Source organism: Cucumis sativus, chromosome 2 (assembly GCF_000004075.3).
Source record: "Cucumis sativus cultivar 9930 chromosome 2, Cucumber_9930_V3, whole genome shotgun sequence".
Lineage (NCBI taxonomy): Eukaryota > Viridiplantae > Streptophyta > Magnoliopsida > Cucurbitales > Cucurbitaceae > Cucumis > Cucumis sativus.
The window spans coordinates 3,275,275-3,300,286 of record NC_026656.2 but is presented as its reverse complement, the minus strand read 5'-3'; the positions used below and the strand labels follow the sequence as shown (position 1 = coordinate 3,300,286).

General features: G+C 28.8%; 4 protein-coding genes across 5 annotated transcripts; 2 read left to right on the top strand and 2 right to left on the bottom strand.

Annotated features, from left to right (window-relative positions):
* Positions 1 to 702: 702 nt before the first annotated feature.
* Positions 703 to 2,485, bottom strand: LOC101221001 (acetylajmalan esterase-like). Its single transcript, XM_031881350.1, has 5 exons — positions 2,208 to 2,485; positions 1,892 to 2,104; positions 1,597 to 1,745; positions 1,187 to 1,469; positions 703 to 1,102 (listed from the first exon to the last, which is right to left on the bottom strand). The coding sequence occupies exons 1-5, from the start codon at positions 2,482 to 2,484 to the stop codon at positions 885 to 887; spliced, it is 1,140 nt and encodes a 379-aa protein (XP_031737210.1). The 5' UTR covers position 2,485; the 3' UTR covers positions 703 to 884.
* A 4,651-nt stretch (positions 2,486 to 7,136) lies between these two features.
* LOC116402172 (acetylajmalan esterase-like) lies at positions 7,137 to 8,815 on the bottom strand. Its single transcript, XM_031881353.1, has 5 exons — positions 8,502 to 8,815; positions 8,188 to 8,403; positions 7,918 to 8,066; positions 7,544 to 7,817; positions 7,137 to 7,418 (listed from the first exon to the last, which is right to left on the bottom strand). Exons 1-5 carry the CDS (start codon positions 8,755 to 8,757, stop codon positions 7,198 to 7,200), a joined length of 1,116 nt encoding a protein of 371 aa, XP_031737213.1. The 5' UTR covers positions 8,758 to 8,815; the 3' UTR covers positions 7,137 to 7,197.
* A 2,729-nt stretch (positions 8,816 to 11,544) lies between these two features.
* On the top strand, positions 11,545 to 13,148 carry LOC116402175 (acetylajmalan esterase-like). The gene is made up of 5 exons (XM_031881360.1): positions 11,545 to 11,763; positions 11,862 to 12,077; positions 12,201 to 12,349; positions 12,450 to 12,723; positions 12,849 to 13,148. The coding sequence occupies exons 1-5, from the start codon at positions 11,601 to 11,603 to the stop codon at positions 13,067 to 13,069; spliced, it is 1,023 nt and encodes a 340-aa protein (XP_031737220.1). The 5' UTR covers positions 11,545 to 11,600; the 3' UTR covers positions 13,070 to 13,148.
* An 8,469-nt stretch (positions 13,149 to 21,617) lies between these two features.
* LOC101210613 (dormancy-associated protein homolog 3) lies at positions 21,618 to 23,944 on the top strand. 2 transcript variants are annotated; one of them, XM_004144729.3, is made up of 3 exons: positions 21,618 to 21,894; positions 22,282 to 22,440; positions 23,543 to 23,944. In XM_004144729.3, exons 1-3 carry the CDS (start codon positions 21,633 to 21,635, stop codon positions 23,644 to 23,646), a joined length of 525 nt encoding a protein of 174 aa, XP_004144777.2. In that variant the 5' UTR covers positions 21,618 to 21,632; the 3' UTR covers positions 23,647 to 23,944. The 2 variants fall into 2 exon arrangements, with proteins under 2 accessions (XP_004144777.2, XP_011648844.2); XM_011650542.2 differs by having other exon boundaries at positions 23,539 to 23,944.
* The last annotated feature ends 1,068 nt before the right edge of the window (positions 23,945 to 25,012 follow it).

The window sequence follows — 25,012 nt, the reverse complement described above, 5'->3', positions numbered from 1 at the left end:
TAGATTTCATGGTCAATTTTTTAATAAGTGATAGGTTTATCAACTTTTTAATCTAATTTTACATTTTATACAATCGATATTTACAAAATATAGCAAAAAAAAAAGTTTAAAAAGCTCGAGGTCCATGGATTTATCTATATTTTATAAATAATTTTGATATTTTACTATTTTTAAAAATTTTCTATTTAGTTTGAAGCTTCAATTATTGGAAACTAATAAGACTTACAAACTCTTTAAACCATTAAGACTTACAAACTCTTTGAACCAAATATGAGTGAAGTTGCAACTATAAAATCTTTCAACTCCTTTTAACCTAACATCCTAGGGATGGTTGTGTCCATGAAATTTAATATCTATTTTTTCGAAAAGCAAATATTTATATAAAGACCATTTTAATTTTCCTTTCCCATTTTCTTCTTAAAAATTCACCTTAATAATAAAAAAAAAAAACTTCTCTAATTTCTCTCCTTACAATAAAAAAGAAAAAAAAGGAAATCTTTGATTGGTGGTTGAGATTTTTAATAACGTTGTGTCTATCAACCTTGGTGATGTGACAATTTTATGGCTATTTTGAGCACAACTTCTATATTTGTTGTGTGTTTTTCAAATAGACGAAACTTAATATAACCAAACAAAAATTTCCCATACATTCTTTTCTTTCAAACAGTTCTTACAAAAGATAAAATTTGAATATAATCTATTACTAATATATTTCAAATTGGATTTTTGAATCTAATTACTACATTTGCAATTATTTCTCCGCTCACATAATTGGAATGCCAACTATGCTCACTTGCACTTTATTGAAAAACTTCATAAGAGGTTCCTTATTAATTACAAAAAAGAAGAAAAAAAAAGGAAAACCAGTTGTTTATTAAACAAAATTAAAGAGTGCAATTAAGTTTTGGAGAGATGTTGAGGATGAGCCAATCTGCTATGTATTTGTAAGCCTTTTGAGTCAAATGAACTCCATCCCAACTAATAACTTTATCTGGGTTTGGACAAACACCTACTCCATTATTTCCACAAGTTCTCTTCAAATCAAAGTTGTAATCTCCTCCAATTCCACAGCATGATTTTTGCAAAGAACCATTGTCAAACCCTATAGATATATACATATTCAACCACATTAATAATACTATTACATGTAACTAGTAAGTTTCTAATTAAGAAATATTAAACATACCGAGCATAGAAGCGCGACGTAGAATCCATAAAAATGCGTTATAGTAGTCACCGTATACGATAACAGTGTGTAGATTTTCTTTCTTGAGTACTTCGATAACTTGTTTTATTTGATCATTGTGATAACTCGCCAACGCATTCAAACTTTTCAAACAGTGATATTCGTCGTATTCGTCGTAATCTGTTGTATTATTGGTTTGGAAGACAGTGAGGGAGATGGGAAAACATCCAATTGGAAAGTTTCCAGAAACAACAACTCGAGTAGCACCGTAGCTTATCACTCTCTACAAACAAAATCATAACCAAAAAAAGATAAGTTTTGATAAATAAAAAGAAAGAAACATACCCCAATTCTAATTACTAATGAAAATGTATTAGAAATAACACTGTTGTTTGAACGTATAATTTTACCTCAACTGCATTCTTTATGGCTTGAACAACTTCTGGTACCATTTCTTTTACCTCTTCAATAGTTTTTCCTTGTAGCAAGGCATAATTATAATCATTTGCACCAATTTCACCCACCAAGAACAAAGCATTCTTTAACTTCTCGTCGCAATCTATGAGATATACAAACATAATTACGAACTAAAATCAAACATGTATGTATGTATGATAAAGTCTAAAGGAAGAAAATGATTACACATATAGCAGAAGAATACTGAAGATTATAACAGTAAAAAAAGAAAAAGAAAAAAAAGCAAACCTTTTTGATCGTAGCAAATGGAATTGAAATGAGAGAACATCCAATCAAGTTGAAGGTCGAGGGAAGAGTTAGTGAGTAGAGATGAGATTTTCTTCTTCGAAAGTAGTTCAGAAGACAAAGCAGTAGAGCCAGCTACTGCGAAGTTGATTCCATGCCTTGTCAATGCATCTTTGTTAAGGTAAGGATTCACCAATGGAAGTCTTGCATCTAAAGCTACAAAATTACAAAATAGCCACCATTTATGTTGATCAAATCTCATAATTATTAAAGTCATTTCAAATAGGTTATAAGAAAAAGTTTGAAAAACGTTACGTACCAAAGTAATCTATGATAAGTAGGCCATTGGAGCAACGACCTGTTGGGGTGCTGTTGAAGAATGTTTGACCATAAGGAAGATGAGAAAAAGGGGTGTTGGGATTTTCTCGAATGAGATTTCCGGTGTCGGAGATGGAGTCGCCGAGTTGGTAAATACCATCGAAGTTACAAGCTTTTAGTGAATCAGCGTTAGAGGAAGGAGAAAGAAGAAGAAAAAGAAAGAGAAATGGAAAAACAAATGAAGTTATAGAAGAAGAAGAAGAAGAAGAAGAAGCCATATCGTTGGAGAGAGAGAAAAAGAAAAATAAGAAAAAAGAAAAGTTGGAATTAAAAAAAATGATGGATTCATAAGAACGTTATTTATAATTATAGTTAATATAGGTTTTAATTTCTTTTCCTTTCACAAAAAAAGAAAAAAAAATTTACTTTTTGGTTTTTTCAATTCCTAATTCTTCAAAAAAATCAAAATTCCAACCTATCAAAACCATCACTTTCCTTTTAGGAAAATTAATTAAATTCTCTAATATTCTAAGAGTGTGATGGCGTTGTCTCTAAGGAAAAATTTAAAAAAAGAAGTTTAATTCCCGTTGTTAATTTGTTATGTATTTAATCAAAACTAACTTAATCCACAAATTTGATACTAAACTATCATATTCTTGAAAATATTTATAAAATATAACAAAATTTTAAAAAAAATTAAGAACGTTTGTAGTACACCAAAATGAACTAAAATGTTTACAAAAGATTACAAAATTTTAAATTATATCACTAATAAACTTCAAAATAAACCAAAATGTTTATAAAATATATCAAATATTTTCAACCGTTTTTCCATAAGGTTGAGGTTATTAGAAGGTTAAAACCTTAATCCATATTTAATAACAACAAAAATAAATAAATACATACTCACATCTCTTCGAGTGAAAATAGAAAATGGAAAAAGGAAAAAAATAAAAATATTATAACAAAATAGATCAAAATATTTTTATATACGACAAAATATTATACAAACGTACATTTATTCGATAAACTTCAAAATTTGGTTGTATTTGTAAAGATTACGAATAAAATGATTAGTATTGTAGGGTTGATTTTGAAGTTAGAAATGAAAAGTTTCTAGAAATGGCTCAATCATGAGTGCCTTATAAAATCTTGGGAAAGGCATCACATATACCAATTAAGTGTAAGCAATTTACTCCATTTGGTGTCTAATAGTCTAATATTTGAAAATTTGAAGATGATTTGATGTATCATATTATTTAAATTTAAACATTTATGTTTATTGATATTCTTTTGATATTTTTCACTAAATTATGACAGCTTTTCAATCTCATCCTCACTTTCATTAACTCTCACTAAATGGAAATAATTATTATTCTTCTTTAAAGTTTATTTATAAATTAACAAATAAGAAAAATAAATGAATGTCTCTTTTTCTTTTTCTTTTTCTTCTACTAAACTTTTCTTCATTCTTGTCTATCAAGATTGTGCCTACACCCTATTTAGCAAATAATTAAAATGTAACCAATAATAAAAAAAATACCCTTTTGAAAATCATTAACATAAAACTAAAGTATTTTCGGTTAAATTTGAAAGATTAAAATATATAACATTAAAAAATAAATATCCTGGCTAGTACTATTTAGAATTATCGTTCAAAATATATGTATAGAAGCGATCGACTTGATGATCAAGGGCTTGAAACTACAAGGGTGAGTCAAGCCCAGTCTTGTCTAATGTCATGATCGTTTGACGTGTCCAACCCAAGTCAAGCAATTTATACCTTGGATTGGATATGATTATGGATTGCTATTGTTGTTTGATAAGAGGCATTTGGAGGTCATGGTTGGAAATATAGCAAAATCTGTATGGAATAAGTTTTTTAGCAAAATATTGACATGCGCGTATGATTTTTGGACTATGAGCTTGGAAATTAAAGGTTGGACCAAAACCCATTCCCAGTTTAACACACGATCATGTCAATTTTCATCGAACCAATCGTCACAACATTAATTTTACAAAAGCAATAACAATTTATATATTTAAATTTGAAGATTTGTTTTAATAAGTGTATCAATTGGTACTTGAAAATCAAACTTCTTACTTCAAACTACAAACATTCAACTAAGTTTCAGTTGGCAATAAATTACTTTATTTAATTTGCATTGTATTACTACAATATTATGAAATCTCTGGAAAGAACAAATTCAAACACTAGATTCCATATATATATTTAGTGTTTAGACATTTTCACTTCTTTTTATTTTTAATTGTCTCCTTCAATTAATATTCTCATTTAACACAAATATGGTTCGATTGCCTATACTCAAAAGTGCGTAGGTTATGAACTTCTTGAATTCCCTATTATTGGAACTTTAGGCTTTATTTATTGCAACATTTCAATAACTTTATCAAAAAATTTCATTGATTGCTAATTACTTCAATTTTACCCTATTCAACAATTACAAAATGTCAAATTGTACTCGACTTGATGTTTTTTAAAACGACGTCAAGATCAATATATTTACTAAAACATGATTGAAGTAAACCGATACTTAAAGGATCAAAAAATAAACTAAAGGATCGAGAAGTGCCATGCATTGCACATAAGGTGTTTGATTACGTACAATTTATTGTGTCAAGTTTGATTTTGATCCATAGAATTTAAATAATCAAATAACCATAATAATAATATACTCCTTAATAAAATTCGAACAACTATTTTCAAAATGATAAAAGCTTCTTTCACCTTTTCTCATTACACGAACTGCCATTTTCTCAAGCAATTCTCATAAAAGTTTTCAAGACCATATTAAAGAAAGTCTCCACTACCCTTATAATTCTAACACCTTCATCTAACAATCTTTCATTGAATAATATAAATGCAAAAGTAGCCAATACAAGACTCATCCCATACTTCAAAAATGCATCTTCACTGAAATAAGGACTCGTCACGAGAAGCTCGAGTGAATCTACAAATCGAAATCATTGAAAACCCGATTTTGAACGGTTAATAATTACCAAACACTCTAGTTATTCTTTTAAAATTAAATATTTGAAAATATATTCCAAAAATACTTAGGATGTTAGAAATAACGTTTACCAAAGTCATCGTCATCGATCGGGAATTGATCAAGGGAATCGTTGAGGGAAGTTTTGTCGTTGGGATCTTCGTAAGTGAGATATTCAACGTTGGAGATTGAGTTATTGTTGTTATCGAATTGGTAAATAGAGTCGTCGACGGCTAATGAATTATGAGCTTTGAATGAACCAAAAACCAAAAGAAGAAGAAAAAGAGTGAATGAAGATTTGATTGTTATTGAAGGCGTCATTAGTGATGGAATAAGAGATTAACCTTCAAGTGTTGAGAATTTGGATATGAGAGGGAATAACAATAATATTAATAATGGCAACAAAGTTATTTATAAGTTTAATTTTCTTTTTCCAAATACGTTTCCGAAAATGGTTTTGAATTTTTAAATCCTTTTAGGTTTTGGAAAAAAATATATAATTTTATGATTTTATGTAAACTTATATTGAAGGCGGAAAGGATTCAAGCGGAGATTTTGTTTCTCTCTTTTAATCAAATTTTTAGTTAATTTATTACAAAAGATCTTATCAAGTATGATTAATCATAAGATAAAGACGATCATTTGCAACTTTTTGTATGTAATCCTTTTATAACGAGTATGAGTCTTAAGATAATGTATAGTTTGGATGTGCTAATCTTAGACCGAATACTCATCTTGGCTTAATAGGCTATGGTACCATATTTGATACTCATTTTGTTAGTTTTTTTTTCTTTAAATAACACAAAAATTTGGCAGTTTGAATTTTAAATACCAAAATCAAAATCAATTATATACTTATTTTAGGTGATTTTATTTTTGAAAAGGTTTCATACAACAATTTAGGGTGAGAGGATTCGAACTCAAGACCTCTTGCTCTCAGGTACAAACATGTACTAATTAATAATTGAGCTCATGTTGACGATTTATGGTGATTTTATAGCATGTTCGAAAGTGTTTTCTAGCTATTTTTTAATCACACAAATATCCAAAAATAAAAACTAAAAAATTGGAAGCTAGTTAGAAAAAATTGTGTAAAAATTGGATTAATAAAAATATTGCACGAAATTTTTTGAACCATTTTTAAAAGTTTAAGGACATGCTAATTTTTTTTTAAAGTTTGGCAAAATTTTCTATTTTTGAAAAAATCCATTTTTTTTATGCCTACACATTATTATTATTTTTAAAGGAGATGTCTACACAAGTTTGGTTAACTTGGTCTAAATCAAGTGATTTATTAGTCTATCAATTAAAATAAATAAATTATTGGTTTTATTTCAATAAATTTTTTAGGATAGACAATTTTTGTTAGTACTATTAAGATCACAAATTGATTCTATATAGGCAAATATATAGTTGTAAGACTTGTTGAAAGATAGAATAGAATTTAGATCAAGCTCATCATCAGTGATAAAAAGTTGAGATTGATAGGAGCCCTATCAATATATAATGAAGTCTATATCACTCGAAGATTTTACTATATATATGTGTATATTTTTAAAATATATAGTTGGTATACATCAATTATTACCCTTGAAAGATTAGCTAATTTTTTTTAAGAATTTAAATTATTTTTGTTAAGATTATTGTGGATGTAAAATTAAATCATGATTTAAATAGTGATAAAAAGCAGAGAAGAATGAAGATTTAATTACGTTTATTAGGTATCTATTTCTTTTTTCAGAAAACATTTAGAACAAGAAAGAGTGTACGTAAGATAGGTTTGTTGATAAAGGTGGGATCCTCTCAACATTTAGAACAAACAAATAACTGAATCTTTTTATCGTTAAAACACACCATCACCACGAAAATAAAATTTAAGCAACGCAATATATGCTAAAAGCTAAGAGTAAAACTGAATCTTTATTAATAAAATTGAGAAGTTTATATAATTTCCTAACTAAATAACAGAAAATTAAAAACTTAAAGAATGCTGCAATGCAATTTAGGGAAAATGTGATGGATGAGCCAATGAGTCATGAACTTGTAAGTGTTTTGTGTCAAATGGACTCCATCCCAACTGATATGTTCATTAGGATTTGGACAAGCTTCAACTCCAGCTGCTCCACACATTTTCATCAGGTTAAACTTGTAATCTCCTCCAATCCCACAGCATGATTTTTGCAATGATTCTTCGTCATATCCTGTTTTTATATATACATATATATATAAGTAACTAAGTTGAAAAACTAAACTAAAATTAGATTCAGATAAATTATGTTGCAATTGACAGTAGTACAGAGAAACAATAATCACAATAATCACGTACCTAGAACAAAAGCATGACGAATAACCCATAGAAATGCATTGTAATAATCACCATATACGATAACCGTCTGTGGATTCTCCTTTTTGAGTACTTCAATGGTTTGTTTGATTTGATCGTTATGATAGGTTGCTAAACCATTCAAATCCTTTAGACAGTGAAGCTCGTCATAAGCGGATGTGTCGTTAGTATGGAATCCAGTGAGATAGATAGGGAAGCATCCAATGGGAAAGTTTCCAGGAACAACAACTCGAGTAGCACCGTAGCTTATTACTTTCTACAAAGGTTACAAGCAAAAGCAAGGTAAGTAATCATCTCATTCATATATGGGATATATATATGATCTATATTACTGTGTTAAACAAAATTAACATTACCTCAACCGCACTCTTAATGGTTCGAACAACATCTGGTACCATGTGTTTGGCCTCTTGTATAGTTTTTCCTTGGAATAAGGCATAGTTATAGTCATTGCCACCAATCTCACCCACCAAGAACAAAGCACTCCTTAATTTCTCATTGCAATCTACACAGTCAAATGCATAAAGACATATATGAAAACATCAGAAAAATATCATCGAAACATGCATAAATCTTAGCTAGTATATATGAAATGTAAGTAGCCAGTATGCTAATTGATCAGTCACCTCTTTGATCGTGACAAATAGAGTTGAAATGAGAGAACATCCATTCAAGTTGATGGTCGAGAGAAGAGTTGGTAACCGGAGATAAAATTTTGTAATTTGTAGAAAGATATTGAGAAGGTAAAGCTGTAGAACCAGCCACTGCGAAGTTGACTCCATGATCCATCCAACCATCTTTATTCAAATAAGGAGTCACCAAAGGAAGTCCGGCATCTAAGGCTACAAATATATTGGGAGTCATCATTATTAATTATTAGTAATTTGCAGATATAAAAACAGTAACTAAAAATAGAATAGATATGGAAGGTCATGTTTACCAAAGAAATCAAGCATAAGTAGACCATTGGAGCATCGACCGGTGGGATTGTTGAAGAAAGATTGGCCGTAAGGAAGATGAGAAAAAGGAGTGTTGGGGTTTTCACGAATGAGATTTCCGGTGTCGGAGATTGAGTCGCCGAGTTGGTATATAGCGTCAAACATACAAGCTTTAAGTGGATGAGCTTTGGACGAACCCAAAACAACGAGGAGGAGAAGAAGGAAAAGAGAGAAAGAAGATTTGGTAGAAGCCGCCATTGATGAATACTTAATATGGAATTGTGTGTTTGAAGGTAGAGAGAAGTGATGAAGGAAGGGAATGAAGAATGGTTTATTTATAGCATCCATTATTTCTTCCTATCATTTTCGGATTAATTAATTTCTTAATCCTTTTAGGAGAGGGAATTTCCCAATTCTCCGATAATTTTGAGCAGTTATAAAGATATATATATATATATATATATATCATTTAAAACGTTTTTTAGATATTTCTTCTAAATTATAACTAACCAAAATGATAAATGTTTATATTTATGTGTATATTAGTTAGAGACAAATGATAAAATTTTGTATAGCAAAATGAAAAATAACAAATCTAAAAAATATTAAGAAATTTGGTAAAATTGGTGGTTGCATAATTTTTTTAAATTTTGTTTAGCCGTTTATACCTTTTAGGTAGAATAATAGATGTTTTAGATATATGATATTTGCATGCAAATAATGAGGTCAAATATCACCTAGTCACAAATATGGTGTATTTGTAAACTATAATTAGTTTTGGAAAATATCATAAACTATGATATTATAGGGTTTGACCAGATTTCTTCCATATTTCCTAAATATATACATATAATTCATAACAATTTTTTGGATTTTTAGTATTTCAATCAAATTAATTAACTTTTATTTATTTAATTCATAAAAGTTATGTTTATTAAAGATTTATCCTAAAAAATTGCTAAATATCTCAAGCTTAATAGAAATGATAATCATCCGAGGAAAGGAAATTAAAGACAATGTAACCTTTGATTTTTATTGTGTCGTATATAAAATGAATATTCAAATCCATTGTAACAGATCAAATATATGGTAAGAAGATTTTGCTTTTAGTTGTGTGGAGTATGAAGCATAATAATTAAGGAAAAGAAAAATTCTTTGGAAGAGTAGGTAAAACTTAATGTGGGAGGATGGACAAAAAGGAGAATCCAAGTACCGTCATCGTATATGGTGATTATTACTATGCATTTCTATGAATTATTTGTAATGCTTTCGTTTTAGGTACGTAATTGTTTCTTTCTACTACTCTGAATTACGACATAATTTCTGAATCTAATTTTAGTTGAATTTTTCAACTTAATTACTTATATAAAATCATCGTAAATCACCTAAAAAGAGTATATAATTGATTTTTAGTTCGGTATTTCAAATTCATGCATTGCGACATTTTTGCAAGATTATTTTAAAAAATATATGGAAAAACTCCATTCAAATATGTTGTAAATTCACAATAAGTCAAATAAAACAAGTATAAAATATATTTGGAGTTGGATATTTCAAACTTGGACATTGTGAGATATTTGCGAGTTGTGTATATGATATTTGCTAGATGTGTGCGAGATGTTTTGCAAGATACAAAAACACAGTAGTTAACCCAAAACAGGTGTAGAATCTCCCGAAATCAAATAAAAACAAATATATATTGATTTGAGATTAAAAATTTAATGTTCAAAAGTAGCTAGATGTTTGCGAGATAAAAAAAAATAGTAAAAAACTTTCTAAATATGTGTCAAACAACCCGTACATCACTTAGAACAAATAAAATTGATTTGGGTTATGTTGAGAGGTTAAAGAATCTCACATTGAACTTAAAACCAACGAGACTCACACTCCTTATAAGATTGATGAGTTACTCCTCTCATTGCCATTTGGTTTTAAGATGGAACTTCATACAATCAAATATGATATCATAGCCCATTAAGCCCAAACGTACATGTATAAGATTCAATATTTGTGAATCCATAGAAACAACACACTACTACAAAAGTAGACTCTTTTTGACGTTTGTCATTTTAAATACTTGACGTACTATTTATTATCTAATATCTTTTTAAAAATAATTTGAAATATAAATTATACAAAAATATTGAATTAGTGATGGTTGAAGGATTAGATTTCATAATAATTCAAAATGTTTGAATTCAAGATATTTGAATTAGCGAATAAGGAATGGTGGAAGATATTTAGCAATTTTTTAGGATAAATCTTTAATAAACATAACTTTTATAAATTAAATAAATAAAAGTTAATTAATTTGATTTAAATACTAAAATTCCAAAAACTTGTTATGAATTATAAGCATATGTTTAGGAGATATTGGAGAAATCTTGTCAAACCTTATAATATCATAGTTAATATTTTCTAAAACTAATTATAGTTTACAAATACACAATATTTGTGATATTTTTTAAAACTAATTATAGTTTACAAATACACAATATTTGTGACTAGGTGATATTTAGTCTCATTATTTGTATGTAAATATAGTATATCTAAAACATCTATTATCCTACCTAAAAGTATAAACGGTTAAAAAAAATTTAAAAAAATTATGCAACCACCAATTTTCTTAATATTTTTTAGAATGGTTATTTTTCATTTTGCTATACCAAATTTTATCATTTGTGTTAACTAATATATACATAAATATAAACATTTATGATTTTGGTTATTTATAATTTAGAAGAAATATCTAAAAAAACGTTTTAAATGATATTTACTATAAAAGATATATATATATATATATATATATATATATATATATATCTTTATAACTTTTTAAAATTATCGGAGAATTGGGAAATTCCCTCTCCTAAAAGGATTAAGAAATTAATTAATCCGAAAATGATAGGAAGAAATAATGGATGCTATAAATAAACCATTCTTCATTCCCTTCCTTCATCACTTCTCTCTACCTTCAAACACACAATTCCATATTAAGTATTCATCAATGGCGGCTTCTACCAAATCTTCTTTCTCTTCTTTTCCTTCTTCTCCTCCTCGTTGTTTTGGGTTCGTCCAAAGCTCATCCACTTAAAGCTTGTATGTTTGACGCTATATACCAACTCGGCGACTCAATCTCCGACACCGGAAATCTCATTCGTGAAAACCCCAACACTCCTTTTTCTCATCTTCCTTACGGCCAATCTTTCTTCAACAATCCCACCGGTCGATGCTCCAATGGTCTACTTATGCTTGATTTCTTTGGTAAACATGACCTTCCATATCTATTCTATTTTTAGTTACTGTTTTTATATCTGCAAATTACTAATAATTAATAATGATGACTCCCAATATATTTGTAGCCTTAGATGCCGGACTTCCTTTGGTGACTCCTTATTTGAATAAAGATGGTTGGATGGATCATGGAGTCAACTTCGCAGTGGCTGGTTCTACAGCTTTACCTTCTCAATATCTTTCTACAAATTACAAAATTTTATCTCCGGTTACCAACTCTTCTCTCGACCATCAACTTGAATGGATGTTCTCTCATTTCAACTCTATTTGTCACGATCAAAGAGGTGACTGATTCAATTAGCATACTGGCTACTTACATTTCATATATACTAGCTAAGATTTATGCATGTTTCGATGATATTTTTTCTGATGTTTTCATATATGTCTTTATGCATTTGACTGTGTAGATTGCAATGAGAAATTAAGGAGTGCTTTGTTCTTGGTGGGTGAGATTGGTGGCAATGACTATAACTATGCCTTATTCCAAGGAAAAACTATACAAGAGGCCAAACACATGGTACCAGATGTTGTTCGAACCATTAAGAGTGCGGTTGAGGTAATGTTAATTTTGTTTAACACAGTAATATAGATCATATATATATCCCATATATGAATGAGATGATTACTTACCTTGCTTTTGCTTGTAACCTTTGTAGAAAGTAATAAGCTACGGTGCTACTCGAGTTGTTGTTCCTGGAAACTTTCCCATTGGATGCTTCCCTATCTATCTCACTGGATTCCATACTAACGACACATCCGCTTATGACGAGCTTCACTGTCTAAAGGATTTGAATGGTTTAGCAACCTATCATAACGATCAAATCAAACAAACCATTGAAGTACTCAAAAAGGAGAATCCACAGACGGTTATCGTATATGGTGATTATTACAATGCATTTCTATGGGTTATTCGTCATGCTTTTGTTCTAGGTACGTGATTATTGTGATTATTGTTTCTCTGTACTACTGTCAATTGCAACATAATTTATCTGAATCTAATTTTAGTTTAGTTTTTCAACTTAGTTACTTATATATATATGTATATATAAAAACAGGATATGACGAAGAATCATTGCAAAAATCATGCTGTGGGATTGGAGGAGATTACAAGTTTAACCTGATGAAAATGTGTGGAGCAGCTGGAGTTGAAGCTTGTCCAAATCCTAATGAACATATCAGTTGGGATGGAGTCCATTTGACACAAAACACTTACAAGTTCATGACTCATTGGCTCATCCATCACATTTTCCCTAAATTGCATTGCAGCATTCTTTAAGTTTTTAATTTTCTGTTATTTAGTTAGGAAATTATATAAACTTCTCAATTTTATTAATAAAGATGCAGTTTTACTTTTAGATTTTCGTATATATATATATGTGTTAGCGATTTAAAAGTTTATTAACGGATCCCTACAACTAACTTTTCTAAATACATGTTTTCATAATAATACAATACCCCATCATTAAATTAGAGAGATTATATATGGACTCATCTAAATCTTAGATTCAAAATCCTAAATGCTTACATATGTATAATTACAAAAAAAAAAGAAAGAAAAAAACAGAAGAGCTTTTGAGAGTGTTGTCTCGAAATCTCACCAAAGGAAGCTTAAAGTTTCAAAAGGCTTTTGGTTGGAAGCAGTTTAAATCTTCTTTATTTGTTTGTTTTGAATGTTGAGAGGATCCCACCTTTAAAAACTCAACAAACCTATCTTACCCTCTTTCTTCTTCTAAATGTTCTTTTTATAAAAATTAAAAAAAAAAAATTAGAACCCTTTCAAAGGTATCTAAATCATGGTTCAATTTTATATTGAGAGTAATCTTGATAAAAAAATAATTTAAAAGAAAAAAAGAAAGAACATTACAATGGGTAGCTTTTTAAGATCAATAAATTTATTTACATCAATCCTTTTCAAAAAAATATATATTGCAAAAATTTATAGTGATTCTATTGTTGTTAGGCTCCCATCAATGATCTAAGCTTGATCTTAATTTTATTATATCTATCATTATATCGGTTGATAAGTCTAACTACTATATTTACTAAAAATTTTAAAAAAATTTACATAGAATCAATTTGTGATCCTAATACTAACAAAAATTATCTATCCTAAAAAATTGATTGAAATATAACCAATAATTTATTTGTTTTCATTGATAGATTAATAGATCACTCGATTTAACCCAACCAAACTTTGTGTATACATTTCCTTTAAAAAAAATCATGTGCAGGCATAAATAAATTATTCCAATGATATATCTTAACTATCCAACCTGATCTAAAAGTTAAAAGCATGTACCTCATATTAGCTTTTGAATTTTAACTTTATTCCTCCATGGGCTCACTCTCTAACAAATTTTAAAATGTGAAATGTAGGTTGAACATATGTAACTTTTCCATGACAGATTCTATAAAATTTATATATGTTTAAATACAAAATACTTTCATTTGTCACCATTTTAAAAGAATATGTCAACTGACATCTAAAGCCAAATTTATTTCAGGGTATATATGGTTATCATAGGTGAATAATTTTTTTAAACGAGGAAAGGGAATCAAAGTTGTTCTTGGTAATACAATTTCTAGACACTTCATTGTAAGTCGTTTTGAAGAAAAAAGATGTTCTTTGGGTTCTCATTGGATTTTCAACCGAACGTAACATCACTATTGTTGTCTCATTTATTGTGGATATTAAACTATCGATATTAGTATATAACTAAACGCAAGGAGGATGGGTAGTGTATTCAAATCCAGGGGTTGAATGATGCCTTAAGAGGTGTAGAGACAAACATGAGATTGTTATAAATAGACATTGTCATATATCCTATGGAAATTCGTTTGGGAGCCATTCCTTGAAAAAATTGGACAACGAAGAATAATGGTGAGATGATAGGTTAACAAATGTTTATAGGAGAAGTAATGGGGATGTGATGTATCAAAGATTTTGATGAATGTTTAAAATGGAGAAATTAGAAAATTCAGGAAAATCTAAAAATGTGTAAATCAGTTTTAAGACTTGTTTTGTTGATGATAGGTGTCTTAATCAATTCAACTATATGTTTAAATTTTTGATGTTGTTGATGCATGATTGGTGCTATTGCAAAATAATCAATAGTTTTGTGGTTGCCTTTCACTTTTTGGGTTTTTGGACTCATTTTCTCTCTTATGATTCATCCGTTTGTACAAACACCCAAATAAATTTATGATAATAGAGTTCATGTCATCTACGTTTTTTAAATTGTAAAAATGACAAATTTAAAAGTAAATTATCGTTCGACTACTGTTTAATTACCATCAATTACTAGTCAAATTTGGAATATGCAAAAAAGAGGTGTTATGATTTTTTTTTTTAATCATCTAATGCAATTTTTCATTCAATATTTTATTAAAAAAATAGTAAAAGTAATGGTTTTTTTTAATATATTACATAAAAAGATCAAATTAGTCGTGGGTAATGATTTTGCAAATCAATCATTCATTTTGAACAAAATTATATCATAACAACTTTTTATTAGATGGTTGTCTAGACTACAACTTCTGATCCAACCTAAACAACAGCTTGGGTACCAAACTATGGCAGAGTGAAGTGAGCTATGTTAATCCACTTCACGTTTGGGACTTGATTATAGAAAACTTACGGTTATTTTTTCATAATCATCCATTTCTTTCTTTTTCACGATTTCACACTCCTTCACAATCGTTTCCAAATTTTCTTCATAAGTTGATCAACAAAAAATCATACAAATTAGTAATTCCATAAATTTGGACTCTCAAATAGCGTTATTTTCAAACATAAACAAAAAAATGAACAGCGACTTATTTACAAATACAACAGAAAATGACATTTTGCTATATTCATCAATGATGAATAGATATTGATAGACATCTATCATTATCACTAATAAACAGTGATATTTTGTTACATTCGAAAATATTTTCAATAATTTTATCATTTAAAACAATCATTCACATGCATCAGTGATTTAATTAAAAAAAATGCTTTAATTTTATTGTGTTTAAGATTTAGAGGGAAAAATACTCTTTGAAATAAGTGTTCAAAGAACTATAATTATTTAAGATTAAAAGGTATACTATTATCGTAACTCCGAGATTATGAGAGAAACATGAATGAACAAATATCACATCTAAATGAGAGAGACCCTGAAAACATAAAAGTAAGATTAAAAAAAATTTAAAGAATTGAAAGTCATTATCCATCCCAACAAGACATACATTCATTTTCAATAGCTCAATCACATAAACTTCAAAGTCAAGCGTGCTTAATTAGGTTAAAATTTTTTATGTTAGGTCAGTTCCAAGAAAGTGTTCGTTCGTAGGAACAATATTTTTTCTAATAAACCTTTAAGACAAGCAAATGGGTAACTGTGAAAGGTTACAATTATTCATTTATAAAATTATTTGTTTAATATATTTTATTTTTTAAAAAAGAAAAAGAATCACAAGAGAAGTTCAAATAGTGTCACACAACCACTTACTTTACTTCAACTTTGTAAACTTAATAATTAATATCTCAAAAGTCACTTCTTGAATTTCAAATTGTTTTAAATGATGTATACAATATGGTTAGTTGTATTAATTTAATATTAAAATTCTTCTAACAAAAATTTAATATCAAAATTTATTTTGTTAGGTATACATCATAACAAAATTGAAAAGTATCTAACCTTAAATAAATTATACTAACTTTTTCTATTAAATATAAACTGCACATCATATATATAAAGATATTTAGTTTCATAAGAAACAAAACCCTCTATATGATCAAAGTATTGCCCCAATATAATTTAAAATTTATGTCTTTATAATGTGACTAAGCCTAAGTTATTAAATAACTTAACTCAATTGTGTCTATATATATATATATATATTGTATTTAAAAAAAAAAACTCTAACTACCAAAAATGGTTCGTGATTAATTGATATCATAATGATTTTTTTTGGTACATATCGTTTAGATTTAATCGTTAAATCTGAACGCTTTTTTTATTAAAAAAAAATTGATACACGTTTAGAATTGAATAGTGAAATAAGAATGATTATTTTTCAAGATTTTTGTACATGCATTCAAATTTAATCTTTTAAATTTAACTATATATGCATCTAAACAATTTTTTCTATAATTATTTAGTTTAGATTTGACTATTTTTAGGTTATCCAATATGCCAAACTTTTTTTTATGATCTTTATTTATATTTCATCTACGAGATTAAACAATCAAATAACCGTTTGAAAAAAAATAAAAAATTGAAAGAAAAAAATTGCATAAGAATTGAAGAATTATAGTATTGAATAGATCAGTTAAATGGGTTTTTACATTTGGTTACATTTAAATATTTTACCAATTTATTATATTTTTTAAAACTAACCTTTATTAAAGTTAAAAGAAAAATGATAGTATTGATCTATTAACACACTAATTCATCTAGAATAAAAAAAGATATATAGTTTAATACGTCTTGTGATTTGAACTTTGCATGAAATACTTATTATTTTATTTCATGTAAAAAAAAAGTTAGTATAAATTTAAATATTTAATAAATTCATTCTTTTAAAGTATAGTGAAAGGTATAAATATGTTGAGAATACTAACATTTCTTTTTATGCATGCACCTAGAAATCATTTTTTATATTGAATACACTAAACATGAAGAATCATTTTTTTTATACATGGAACACGAATACATATATACATGAATTAATGTAAGAGTTCAATGTGTATATATATTAATGTGTATATATATTATCGTGCATGAACCAAAAAGACGTATTTTCAAGTTTTTAATTTAAAAGATAAATCATTTTAAACAAAGGTTGGAGTATATTTAATTTGTTTTTGTAATAAATATTTAAATAAAAATAAGTTTTCTAGAAAAGCTTTTCTTTATTGAGTTAAAAAATATGTAAGAGCAAAAGAAGGAATAGAAGTTTTCATCCATAGTAACGTTATAAAATTATAGAGCAATATGTAATTATGAAGTAAAGTTAAACTGACAAATAAATTAGATAATATATTTGTAATTGTTATTGAAAATTGTAATTTTTAGTCAACTTTGAAGCACTTTTCTTTTTGGTCCTACCATCATTATTAATATAATAAAATGGTCTATTATTAATTTTGATATAATGCAATTGATAATGAAAATTTGGACAAAAGAATTAGTTCATATGATAATGATGGATTTTGCACCATGAAAATCACCTAAACGATGGTAGCAGCCTCCTTGAGGTTGACAATCATCACTACAATTCTTTTCTTTTTCTTTGTTAGGGAACGCGTTTTTTTCAGCTTCCGACAACTTGTTAACGATAATTGACATGTAAAATTATTATACGTATAAAAATAATAAAACGATGGTAAATTCATGTTTCATCGTTTACGTATTGTGTTATCATGAACAACAAACAACATCAACGGTTAAGCATGTACTTATCATCAACACCTCTAATTTCAATAAATAAGAAAATTATTTGTTTTGCTCGATTTCTAATTTATCAATGTTAAGTTGGTATCAATTAATATATCAACATCAATGGTTAAGCATGTATCAATTAATTTAATGTTAAAGTGTACCAATTCCTACCGTTCAACATATTTCATTCGAAAACTTATGTGAATCTTCTCTATTTCAATTTAACTTCTTAATTTTCATAATTAATGAATCAATTTAAACTCTATTTATTAAAGTTACCTTTGAAAATTGATAATTAAACACATTACTTTTTACACCCAATTAATTGTACGTACGTTTTTCATAATTAATTCATGGTCTTAGACATGTTTAGATTGACTTTCTAAATGTTTGAACAAGTATTGATATTGATATAAAACACTCAAAATTAAGAATATAAATTAATATTTTTCAAAAGAATTATCGATACAGAATTGAAAAAACCCTAATCCATTTTCATGGTGATAAAAAAATTGTTTGCTTGTTTAAGGTTATTTGTACGTATGGATAGCCTTCATTTAGAGACCCAAATGAAAATTGACTCTGCTTTTGAGAATGAATGAAAAGTGGTCTTCTACTTGCTTTCGCACTGCTGTGAATTTACTAATGCGTGCTTGTAACTGGAAAACGCTACTCGATGCACGATAATTGATGATCTATGCTCTATGTTATCTATGCTTTATATTATATTCTCTATGATATATACTAGATACGTAAAAATACGAAAAAACCCTAAAAATGGAAGAATACAAATGAAAAAAAATGCAAATAAACAATAAAAAGTTGTAAAATGAAGAAAAGAGAAGAAGAAAACACATTTAAGATTAAGGTGATAATTTCATACCGTGATGCCATAAGCAAAATGTCATTTTTTTTTCGTTTAAAAAAAAATACACATTTTTTATTTGGCCTTTTATTTTATTTTAGGTCATGTATATAAATTTTTCCTTATTTACTGTTATAAGTTATATAGGTTCAATCTGTCCTACACGAGTTAAAATATTTGATATTCTAACCCCAAACGTGCATGTAATTATTTTTCTACCATCATTTTGAAACCAATTTGAAATAATTTATAAGTAACACACCTTATATTACTAATGTTCTTTCTATGTATATTGTCAAAACAAATTTAGTTTAATGGTAATTGACATAATTTTTCATTCTAGAGGTGAAATGCTCGTATTCTCATGGTATTATACTATAAATAAGTAATTTTGCATTCCACCACTTTTAGTTAGAAATTAGTGGAAACAAAGAGACCTTAATATTTGACATTGATTTCTCATATTCATTGAATTATAACTTGATTTGTTTAATAAAACCCTTTATTCATAAGATTATTATTAATTTGATTTAATCTTTATAGATACCTTTCATGTTTAATTAGAGAAATTACATTTTATTGAAGGGCTTAGTAAAATAATAGGTCTAACTTACTAGAGAGAAAATATTGGTCATGGACCATATTGATAAGCATATTAAATTTAAATTCAATCTAACAAAATAAAGAAACCTATGAATGAGATTGGTGTTTATATGGTTAGTTTTAAAAAAAAATCAAATGATTTAGGATTTTATCAATAGTTCATATGGTTGGAAAAAATTCCAAGGAGCCAATAAACTTAAAATTTTATTTAGATCTTCAAACTTTCCATTTTACTAACGTGTGTTTAGTCCATTTAATATTTTTTAGAAAAAAAAATATAAATTTATAAAAGGGATTTTTGTGTTACAAAATATGTACACCAAACAATTTCAAAAAAGTAAAAAACTCACGGACCTTCAATAAAAAAATATAAAAAATGTTCGTGATTAATTGACATCGAAGGCGCCTAATATATTTGGTAAACGGTAGTTTAAATTTGGTACTATTTTTGTACACGATCATTTAGATATATAATAGTTTAAATTTGAGTAGCCAAATCTCAAAGTTTGTTTCAAGATTTTTTTTTATATTAGGAGCACAATTGTTTAAATTTGATCGTTTAGTTCAAATTTGGCTAGCCAAATCTAATTTATTTTTTTAAGATTCTTTGGTACATATATTAGATTTGGCTATTTAATATCCCAATGATTTTTTCATCGTCTTTTATATTTTGTATACGATCTTAAACAACCAAATTAACAGTTTGAAGAAGGGAAAAACGCTCTTACGGTAACGATTGATCAATTTATAAATTAATTTAATGTAGTTTGAATATGCATAGATGTACAAAAAGTAAATTAAGAATGAAACTTTGATCGACATATAAATCTGGGAAAAACTCGTACTATATATAGAAAAGCATCTAAAACTCTTGAGATGTGTCCTATAAGAGCATTGATGCTCACACATCTTATATTACCATAAAACAAACATGTTAATCTAGATACACATTCTGTAAGAGAGTATTGGATTACCCAGGAAACAAATGATCTCTAAGGATGATGTACCCTTTTTTTTTTGTTCCTAGGACGACTTACATTTAGTACTCGTACACTCCCCATGAATGAGAATAAATCTTGTTAGACCCAATTTATTCCTATCGACGATGTTTACCAAGATCTATAATGAAAATAAAATGTGTGACTCAACTCAAACTTGAGATCGAACCCCATTCCAATCCTGGATTTTGCCCAAAGAAACGATTAATCTCATTCTTATTCCTTATTCCAGTGAACCTATGCTATCTTTTTGTTATAATATACCAATCTCTTGCCTTTCTCTTTGAGTTTTTCGTAAATATTCTTAAGTTGAATCATGAACAACTATGTACTAAAAAAAGAAGTTCAAAAAAAGCCGAACAAGTGAGACATTAATGAACCTTTTTAACTACTTCTATGTTAAAACAACCTAACTCAACTACCACATGTTTTTTTCGCAATCATAAAAACTTACACTCTATTTTAAAATGTATTTTTAAAACTAAAATATCATTTAATTTTGTTCATGAGATCAATTAACGACATTATTATATACTTGAGAACCATGAGGTCTATAGTTCAAATTTTTTATTCTCTTTTATATCGTCACAGTAGTATAAACACGATGTCAAACGACTTTATTTTAACTCGATATTTTGACTTTAATGTTTCCATAGGTTAATAAGTGACTAAAATTTCACTTTTTAAAAAAAATTACTGCCCCCTTGTAAGTATCTTCACTTAAGGGTATTCTGGTACTTTACCATCTGACAAAACTGGTCCCACTCTTTCCTTCCCAAAGTCCACGTGTCGCTTAATTTTCTTAAGAACCCCCGAGTTGTAGGGTCCACTCGTCAAAACGTTCTTATCTTCAACATCACCTGTTCTCAGCCGTCCAAGCCATTGTCCAAAAGATCAATCCAACGGTGTACATTTCATGTCTACCCTTGGACGACTTGTTCGATGCTTAACCCCTCAAATTTCTCTTTAAATATCGTTCCCACTGCCCCTTCAAAGCTCTTCCATACTCACTTCCGCAACTTTCTTCGCCGTGTCGGAACTTCATCCTCCGCCCATTTCTTCTTTCTCTCTCATTCGCAGTTCCCTATGGGCTTACTCGACCAGCTCTGGGACGATACACTCGCCGGACCGCGGCCGGAAAGTGGCCTCGGCAAGCTTCGGAAACACTCAACGTTTTCTGGTCGACCTACCTCCGGCAACAAGGGTATGCTACGCCCTTTTTATTCCACTGTTGCCATGGCGGACACTTAACCGAACTCGATAAACTTCGACTCAAAACCCTAATCATAAGACAATCATGGAATATTGAGTATTCGATTTGATTTTTCTTGATTAAAAGTATTTAAACTGTTGGCCGTCGATCCAATTGAGATTCTAATTTCTTGTTATAATTATAAATCGCTTAATGAGAAACATACTGTTGATTTTGATTAAGAAATAGCCGGCAGCTCGGATTTATCTTGCAATTAGACGGATCTACACTTTTGAACTGAAAATATGCCCAATCGATACCTCAAACTTCTTAATTTCCTCGTTGACTTTTTCTTATTTTTCTTCTTTTTTTTTTTTTAATGAACTCTTTTCGGATCAGAGCTCGATGGTGGCCGCGCTAGATCATACGGAGAAGATTCTTCGGAATCGCCGGTGAGGATCACAAGAAGTATTATGATAGTGAGGCCTCCAGGATATCAGAACGGTTCGCCTCCTATTTCACCGGCCGGATCCAGTTCTCCGGCATCTCCCTTTTCTGGTAAGAAACAGAGTCGCCCCTTTTACCTTTTCTCTTTATCTGAAATGACCAATATGTCCTTCGTATAGAATCCAAAAAAAAAAAAAAAAATACCCAAATGGTTAAGATTTATCTTGCCAGTACCAGCTGGAATGAATTACACGAGGGAGTGACTTTTGTTCTTTAGTGATAGCGTCTTGATGATCTGACAAGCACATGTTCTAATTAAGCCTGAATTTCAGATCATGGTTCCATTGAAAAGCACTTCTGCTCGTTTAAATTTGATCTCCATACTCCATAGAATAGTGAATGCAATGGTTTGTCATATTTATGGGAATCCTTAGCATCTTTCAATTCAATCGTTTTCAATTCATTGCATGCTTATCTTCTTGTGGACATAGTCACAAATCTCTAATGTGGAAAATTGGATCATTTTGCACCACTATTCTTCTGTTCTTTGGAGTGGAAAGTGGGTTCCCTTGTTGGTTGGTTGGAAGGTCTTGTCAAGTAAAAAGATCGTGTGGATCTGCCTCTTTGTTACAAAAAGTTTGATGGGAGTAGGTGGAGAGCAGTGGTTGTAAACGTAGAGCTTACTTCATAAACATGCATGTTAGTCAAACAAAAAATCTCGATCTTGTTGAAACATTATTGCAGATTGGTGATCATTATTACTCTGTTGACTGATAAGCTTTTGCTCTTACGGCTTGAATATTCTGTTAATGATATCATCTGGGAATTTATCAAATTTTGAAGAATTCCCTTTGTAATTCTGTTTGATGTTTCACAGCTTAGTGTCTAGTCTCTGATTTTTCCAAAGAAGTATTTAGAAATGATGCTTGTTTGTTGGGTTATCTCTTGGATTGGGTTGGATGATATTATATCAACTTTGCATAGTTAAGTTTTTGGGTTAATTGGTGAGACATTAGAGCAGCTCTTGCAATGCTTATTTCTTTCCCAATTAACTTTGATTTTCACTTGTTGGTCTTCTATTTGCCTTCCCTCGTTATCTTTAACTTTTAGTCAATGGGTGATGTAAGAGATTGTCATATTGAGAATTTGAGTTCATGTGTAGCCTATTTCAATTTGTGTTTGTTTATAAGTAATTTCTCTCTTTTGGAGGTAGAGAATCCTTCCGGTTTCGAAGAAGGTCGATCTCGGAGGTATACACGAAGACAACCAATGGTGGATCCGGGAGCCCTTCTTCTCCTCACAACATGTGAGATCTAAAGCTATTCTCGATCTCCCTTACATGAATATTTGTTCACTATATGTAATTTTTGTGTACTGTAATATGCGGCTGCTGTAGTATCTAGTGTATGGCCATATGAAATTCAGAATGGAAGTTGTTAGGAACAAAAAAGGTGTTGTAGGAAGGAGGAAGATGATGTTGGAAAATGTGTAGAGATGAGGGGTATTATAGCAAATTTAGCCCTAATATGTAAATATTAATATTTCAACTTTTTAGGTAGTCACTGTTGTTGGTTTTGTTAGTGGAATGAAAAAGAGTAGTTCTTTCTTTTTTGTATGTGGGCCTTCTTCTCTCTTTTGTTTGTGGATTTTCTTTCAATTTCAATTGGACAGTGTTTGATAAATGCAAAACAGCACTCTTTGTCTTTTGGGTGGTGGCCACAAATCCCCAAATCAATTCCTTGGACAGATGCTCTTTAATTGCAATTCCATTGAGTGTTGTTCTGTGTTGATTTTGCTTTTTTATTCTGTTAATGCTTTAGGGGAATTGTCAAGTACTGATAATAATAATTACACCCCAAAACAAAAAACTTTTCATCTTATTATTTATTCTATCCATCATGACATAGACAGACATGAACGATAGCCTATTTTGATCCATTGTTCATCCTAGATTGATTTTGATATTGTGTTTAAACTAAAAAAAAATTGTAACATATCAAAGATTTAGGAATGTGGAATTTTTGTATACTTTATTTTATTCTTTATATTTTCTTGGTTATGGAACTTTCCACTCACATGAATCATATAAATGATTCTCTTTTAAATTATCATATTTCTAAATTTAAGAATTAGGTTATGTGTATGTGTTTTTTTTTTTTTGCAAAGGTATTGTAATAAATTTTGTGGTGGGAATTTGAACTTGAAACCTCTTGAGCACGAGAACATATAGGTCAGTTGAGTTAAGTTCATGTTGGTTAGTTGAGCTAAGTTCATATTAGTTATATATATGTTATTTATCCTTTGTTTAGATTTTTCAATTAGTAAGTATCTAAAGGTCAAATAATATTAATTTAGAGTTTAACCAAGAATAAAGGTCAAATAATATTAATTTAGAGTTGAACCAAGAATAAATAAATCTAATACTATATTTAGAGTTGAACCAAGAATAAATAAATCTAATACTATATATAAATAAATTTGGGGTGGAAAATTATATGGAAATGACAAAAAAAATATTTAAAAAGTGATACTTTTTTTTTTTTCATATTACAAATATGACAAATATAATAAGTAATTAGTAATATCGAGGGGCATAATAGAGTTAATAACTTTTAAACTTGTTAAGCTATCGTTAAATTGGTGACTTCTAAATTTGTTGCTTGCAATTTAGAAAACTATAATT

Bases quoted from the DNA above. Each gene is read 5' to 3' on its own strand.
- LOC101221001 (XM_031881350.1), bottom strand. From the start codon at position 2,484: ATGGCTTCTTCTTCTTCTTCTTCTTCTTCTATAACTTCATTTGTTTTT. The intron at 2,105-2,207 runs GTACGTAACGTT...GTAATTTTGTAG, and splicing joins ACTTATCATAGATTACTTTG to CTTTAGATGCAAGACTTCCA. The intron at 1,470-1,596 runs GTAAAATTATAC...TTTTGTTTGTAG, and splicing joins CCATAAAGAATGCAGTTGAG to AGAGTGATAAGCTACGGTGC.
- LOC116402172 (XM_031881353.1), bottom strand. From the start codon at position 8,757: ATGGCGGCTTCTACCAAATCTTCTTTCTCTCTTTTCCTTCTTCTCCTC. The intron at 8,067-8,187 runs GTGACTGATCAA...TTGACTGTGTAG, and splicing joins TATTTGTCACGATCAAAGAG to ATTGCAATGAGAAATTAAGG. The intron at 7,818-7,917 runs GTAATGTTAATT...TAACCTTTGTAG, and splicing joins CCATTAAGAGTGCGGTTGAG to AAAGTAATAAGCTACGGTGC.
- LOC116402175 (XM_031881360.1), top strand. From the start codon at position 11,601: ATGTTTGACGCTATATACCAACTCGGCGACTCAATCTCCGACACCGGA. The intron at 11,764-11,861 runs GTAAACATGACC...ATATATTTGTAG, and splicing joins ACTTATGCTTGATTTCTTTG to CCTTAGATGCCGGACTTCCT. The intron at 12,724-12,848 runs GTACGTGATTAT...ATATAAAAACAG, and splicing joins TCGTCATGCTTTTGTTCTAG to GATATGACGAAGAATCATTG.
- LOC101210613 (XM_004144729.3), top strand. From the start codon at position 21,633: ATGCTTAACCCCTCAAATTTCTCTTTAAATATCGTTCCCACTGCCCCT. The intron at 21,895-22,281 runs GTATGCTACGCC...TTTTCGGATCAG, and splicing joins ACCTACCTCCGGCAACAAGG to AGCTCGATGGTGGCCGCGCT. The intron at 22,441-23,542 runs GTAAGAAACAGA...TTTTGGAGGTAG, and splicing joins TCCGGCATCTCCCTTTTCTG to AGAATCCTTCCGGTTTCGAA.